General features: G+C 49.9%; 1 protein-coding gene across 1 annotated transcript; it reads right to left on the bottom strand.

Annotated features, from left to right (window-relative positions):
* Positions 1-743: 743 nt before the first annotated feature.
* Positions 744-5,358, bottom strand: LOC149434087 (uncharacterized). Its single transcript, XM_089664108.1, has one exon. It carries the CDS (start codon positions 5,144-5,146, stop codon positions 1,802-1,804), a length of 3,345 nt encoding a protein of 1,114 aa, XP_089520234.1. The 5' UTR covers positions 5,147-5,358; the 3' UTR covers positions 744-1,801.
* Positions 5,359-6,238: the final 880 nt, after the last annotated feature.

Here is a 6,238-nt window from a genome sequence, read left to right on the forward strand (position 1 = left end):
GGAATGTAAAATCCGCCGGGGGGGGTGTCAAGGATTCTGTTAAAAACGTCACCCTGTCACGTGTCCACCACACGCCACGCCCACAGCGACTAGCTAACCGTGATGCACGCGTGCGGCCGCGACAGGGTGGTAAAGAGGGGATAATAAAGGGGATTTACACTTAAATATCTCAAACCGTATATAAGATCAGCCGTGATACCTTTTCACAGCCCGCACTACCTCTGGCCACCACCAGATGGAGACTCCACTCCAATCCAGCTGGTCGGCCACACACTGGCAGATACGATCTTACATACAACCTGATGCCCTGATTAGAGTTGAGGACCAGCTTAGTAATCACACACCCTTCTAAAGGTCCCTTCAGCTATCCTAGCTTGAACCCCGGTGTTGATAACCCTTCCACTGTCCACACACCCCCACACCAGACGCACCATAAAGGTAGCCTGCCACCACCCAACAGTTTATCCGCAGAATGGTCTGTTGAGACACCACACACATACAGATCTCCGTCTGGCAGATCTGTTACCTTTGCAATCTGCGTGCAATCTGCCCACTCACAGTGCAGTTGCATACAGATTGGCAATGAGCTTAACCGAGCGTTTTAAAGGCACTAAAATACAATACAATATAACCCAATCTAATCTCTCCAATCTAGTCTCTCTGATCTAGTCTCTCCGAAGATATGAGCACGTGCTTAAATACACAGAAGTTCACTAATTAATTTTAAGATTTAATTTCCCAAAGTGGGCAGTGCATAAAATATGTACAAAAGATAAAAGGTTACAGCAAATACAAAGACATAAGAAGACACACAAATGACTAATTACTATAAAATAAAAGGGAATAAAAAGACAGAATAACACTTTACCCTGCGGCTGGAGCAAGCCAGAAACTTGGCAATCCGCTAGTCAATCGAACCAGCTCCGTACGAATCACCCTGTCCAAATGTCCGTGCGTTCAATTTATGGCGATTTGGACATGGGCGGGACATTAGTCTTCGGCCAATTGACTCTGGGGGAGGTGGTCCTGACCTGCCCACAAGAGGTACTGTGTATGGACCTGCCCAAGTTCAATTGGGCCGAGACTGGCCTGAACACCAAGTCGGGGATTGGATTTCTGACACCAGCGTGTCAGCCCGATCGCAACAGTACCAAACACCATCTGACTGTCGCACCCCCGCGTCATCTAATCATTCCATACATTTCCCTGGCTTCCTCCCCAAGCCACAAATATGATTCTTATATGTAAATGTAGTGCACAGAATGGTCTGCACAAAGGAAGCATTTCCATCTCTCTCCAACTAATATTTTGGCTTTTATAAGAGATTAAACATACTTCTTTGATGTGAATATTACTTATAGAGTTTTCCATCAAAGGCAGACAGTCTGTCTGCTGTCACTGGTTTTCCTCAGAAGGTGATAACCTGATTGACACACACAAGTTGTCACATCCAGGAACCTGGCTTTAGACTAATTAATGCTAAATGATGATTGGGTCTGTAAGGCCTATTGAGGAATTGTGTATACATACACATCTGTATCCCAGATCATTTGTTTGTACCTTCTATTCATTTCCCTACTGCCCAGGGGCTCAATGTACATCCTTAATGACCAGACTGTTCCTGCACACACCTTTGTAATGAAAGGACCTGACATAATCTAATCTACTCAACCTGTCATGGCTATGATTCCATATTTCCACTCAAATCTTACATGTCCGTTACAATAAATTTTACATGTCCGTTACATCTCCCCTCTTCCAGATGACGCATAGCTGAGCCTAAACGGGTTGGCTAACGCGTCTACATGGAAGGTTCCCTAGGTTGGGGGGGGGGGTTCTCCCAACTAAAGTTTGACACCGCTGACAGCTCAGCCCATCCCCCTGCCGATGGGGAAGGGCTTCTGCCCAGTTCTCTGACTGATCCCAAAGGGTTTGGGTCACCACTGGCCAGCAGATCCCCCTGCGGATCCATTTCATCTGCTGGCCACCGACTATCGACTGGACGGGTACTGGCAAACCTGTCATTGTGCGCTGTCAACATTTTCAGCCACTGGCCAGGGTCATCTGGTGGTTCGCCATTGGCTGCGACACCCAGATGCCTGAGCCTGACATAAGGTTGTTCCTGGGTGATCTGGACCTGGTTCCATGGCTTGGATACCAGAACCTCCACCCTTGGACCTGTCTCCCACACTTCTGCTCTTTCTGCCTCAGCCAGAGACTGGTCAGCACAACCCCTGAGTTCCTCCAGCCTGACATCAAACCTATCAGCCAGCAAGAATACAGGGTTGTCAGCTCCAGCCTCTGAGAAAGCAGATTCAGAGGGGGTCAGTGTTCCCCCGTCATCCTGTGATCCTTCCCTTGCTGTGCACAGCAATGAGTCCTCAATCATGATACTCATAGCTGTGGGGACAAAGGATAAATCCACAGACTTTACTCCACCAGGGGTCATCCTCTGACCCGTGCCACACCCTTCTACTCTGTCCTCCTCAGCAGAACATCTGTCAGCACCACACCTGAGCTCCTCCGGGCCGACCTCAAACCTATCAGCCTGGAAGGACTCAGTGATGTCAGCTGCAGCTGCTGAGGTGGAAGACACTGATTGGGCTGAATTCACTCCAACATCCTGCAGACTTCCCTCTGCAACACACAGAAATGAGTCTGCACTGGCAGCACCCATGACTGTGGTGACAGAGGGGAAGGTTACAGGAGGAAGGATTCCACTAGGGGTTATCCTCTGACCCACGTCACTCACTTCTACCCCGTCCTCAGCAGAGCGTCTGTCAGCACACCTGAGTTCCTCTGGGCTGGCATCAGATGTAACAGCCTCTGGAAACTCGGTGCCGTCAGCCACAGCTACTGAGGGGGTAGAGTCAGAATGAATCAGACTTAAACCCTCACCCTGTGGTCCCTCCTCTGTGCTCCACAGTCCAGGATCCAAAATGGCATTACTGGTATCTGTGGTGTCAGGGGAGCGGACAACAAAGAACTTCATCCCACAAGGGGAGAGGGGCACACAACACTGGTCTACTGAAACCAAATGTGCCTTTTCCCCGGGGACTTCAGAAGAACATCCTGTTGCTTTACATAGGGGTAAACAACCAAATTCCTTTTGCCCATGCACCCCCATCCTGCTATCCACCGCTGGCGGTTCTTCAGCCAGACCTCTGAGATCCTCTGGGCTGCCATCAATTCTCACAGCTCCAGGGGACTCAGAGCTATCTGCCACAGGTGCCAGGTAGACAACAGTCTGAGGAGACCTTAGGCCCTCTGGGCCAGGTTCACAAGGGTCCAACCCAGCTAGATTGGGCCCTTCCACAGACAGTTCCTCTGTAGCAGTGGGCAATGACTGGTCCGGGGCCACCTGGTGGGCACCCCGAGTCACCACTGCACCAGAGGGAAGGTCTGCCTTGCACATGTCATTACATTCATCATCACATAAACCATTATCAGTTGCAGAGTCCTCTGTGATTTTAAACTCTTCTCCAGGCCTTGACTCCAGACATCCACTAGAGCCAGGCCCTGGTACACAGTCCTTCACCCTCTGACCCTCCCCAGAATCCCCAGTCTTCATGGAGTCTTCAATCAGTCTTTTACATGAGTCCAGGGCCTCAGGTGGTGAGGTAGGTTCTAGGGGTGCTTGATATGGCTCATAATGGGCTACCAACCGTCCCAGGTCAGTACCCAATAATACTCTCGTGGGAATGGCATCTGTTACACCCACTTTTCTCATTCCTCTCCCAGCTCCCCAGTCTAAATAAACACAGGCCGTGGGGACAGCTGGGTTGATGCCCCCAACCCCCTTCACAGTCATGGTCTTACCAGGAATAAGATCCTCAGGGCTCACCAGTTCTGGATGCACTAAAGTCACCTCCGCTCCGCTGTCCCTCAGGCCGGTGGTAACTCTGCCACCCACAGTGACAGGCTGCAGGTTATCGGCGAGCCCTCTTGCATTCCTGGAAACACACAAAACAGTAGACTCCAGGCGGGTTGTCTTGGTAGAAGGTGGGACAGCCTTCTTTTTCTCAGGGCAGGATACACTGAGATGACCTATCCGGTGGCACAAAAAACATCTCCGGGTATCCACAGTTGTTGGGGCGGCTCCTAAAGGTCTGGATGCCTTGGTCTTCTGGATGTCTGGAGAAGAGCGGCCAGTTGCCTTTCCTCCCTTCCAGCTGGGTTCAGTAGTCCTCCAGGTGCTAGGCATTCTGTTAGCCGCATAGGAGTCAGCTATTTCTGCTGCTTGATCCACTGTCTTGGGATCTCGGTCAAGTACAAACTGCCTGACCTCAAAAGGACATGTCTGTAGGAACTGGTCCTTAATCATGAGTTCCTGTAGGGCGCCAAAGGTGCTTACGGACAGTCCCTTTAGCCATTGCTGGAAAGCAGTGCGCTGACTGCAGACGAGGTCCATGTAGCTGTCATTAGGACCTCGATGCAATGTCCTGAAACGCTTGCGGTACACCTCTGGCGTGAGCTGGTACCGTTTAACAATGGCCTGTTTAAGAGTCTCATAGTCCCTTTCTTGGCCCTCTGGAAGACTCAGAAGCACATCCAGGGCCTTGCCTTTCAGCCCTGGGATGAGGTACTGTGCCCATTGCTCCTTGGGCAGGAGGTATTGACGACAAGTCCTCTCAAACCCTTGTAAAAAAGTGTCCATATCCCCATCCACGTCCATGGTGGGGAATTTGTCCAGGGAAACTCTGTGTATCCGTTCTTCCCTGGACTCAGTGTTACCAGCGGACCGGTTCTGCTGCAGCCGGAGTTTTTCTAGCTCCAGTTCATGTCGCCATTGTCCTTCCCGATCTTTTCGTCTGTCCTCTGCTTCCCGGCGCTCCGAAATGAACTTGATGCGTAATGCTTCACTGACTGGGCCCAGCAGCTGTAGATCATCCCGCAGGGACAACGAATGGGCTTCCAGTTGGCCCTCTCGGATGGCACCACGATCCACATCCGGTGACTGGGAAAGCGGCTGTTCCACATCCTGTGGCTCCACATCCAAGTCTCGCTCCTCCCCGTCTTTCTCGACCAGGGCATGTATCATCTGCTCCTTTGTCTGGTCCCTTGTGGTCGGGATACCTCTGATCTCGCACAGATTCATCAGGTCATCTCGACTTTGCTTCTTGTAGCTGATTACTGTCTCAGCCATTTTGCCAAAATAAAAGATAGAAAAGAAAAACAAAGAAAGGGGGGGGGAGCAAATAGCCAAGTATGTCTTCTACAAAACAAAAATTATGCACTGAGTGAGCTTCTGTAGGTCAGTCACTTCTACCGAGCTTCTAACCTTTAGTACACGGGTTACATGAATAAACCATGCACTAATGTATTAAGCAGATCCCGCACGCTGCCGCCAACTGTCAAGGATTCTGTTAAAAACGTCACCCTGTCACGTGTCCACCACACGCCACGCCCACAGCGACTAGCTAACCGTGATGCACGCGTGCGGCCGCGACAGGGTGGTAAAGAGGGGATAATAAAGGGGATTTACACTTAAATATCTCAAACCGTATATAAGATCAGCCGTGATACCTTTCCACAGCCCGCACTACCTCTGGCCACCACCAGATGGAGACTCCACTCCAATCCAGCTGGTCGGCCACACACTGGCAGATACGATCTTACATACAACCTGATGCCCTGATTAGAGTTGAGGACCAGCTTAGTAATCACACACCCTTCTAAAGGTCCCTTCAGCTATCCTAGCTTGAACCCCGGTGTTGATAACCCTTCCACTGTCCACACACCCCCACACCAGACGCACCATAAAGGTAGCCTGCCACCACCCAACAGTTTATCCGCAGAATGGTCTGTTGAGACACCACACACATACAGATCTCCGTCTGGCAGATCTGTTACCTTTGCAATCTGCGTGCAATCTGCCCACTCACAGTGCAGTTGCATACAGATTGGCAATGAGCTTAACCGAGCGTTTTAAAGGCACTAAAATACAATACAATATAACCCAATCTAATCTCTCCAATCTAGTCTCTCTGATCTAGTCTCTCCGAAGATATGAGCACGTGCTTAAATACACAGAAGTTCACTAATTAATTTTAAGATTTAATTTCCCAAAGTGGGCAGTGCATAAAATATGTACAAAAGATAAAAGGTTACAGCAAATACAAAGACATAAGAAGACACACAAATGACTAATTACTATAAAATAAAAGGGAATAAAAAGACAGAATAACACTTTACCCTGCGGCTGGAGCAAGCCAGAAACTTGGCAATCCGCTAGTCA

Source organism: Staurois parvus, unplaced genomic scaffold, assembly GCF_062004578.1.
Source record: "Staurois parvus isolate SC_StPar_1 unplaced genomic scaffold, SC_StPar_1.0 ptg001841l, whole genome shotgun sequence".
Taxonomy (NCBI): Eukaryota; Metazoa; Chordata; class Amphibia; order Anura; family Ranidae; genus Staurois; species Staurois parvus.

What these genes read in the sequence shown, in the direction of transcription:
- LOC149434087 (XM_089664108.1), bottom strand. Translation starts at nt 5,146, where the DNA reads ATGGCTGAGACAGTAATCAGCTACAAGAAGCAAAGTCGAGATGACCTG.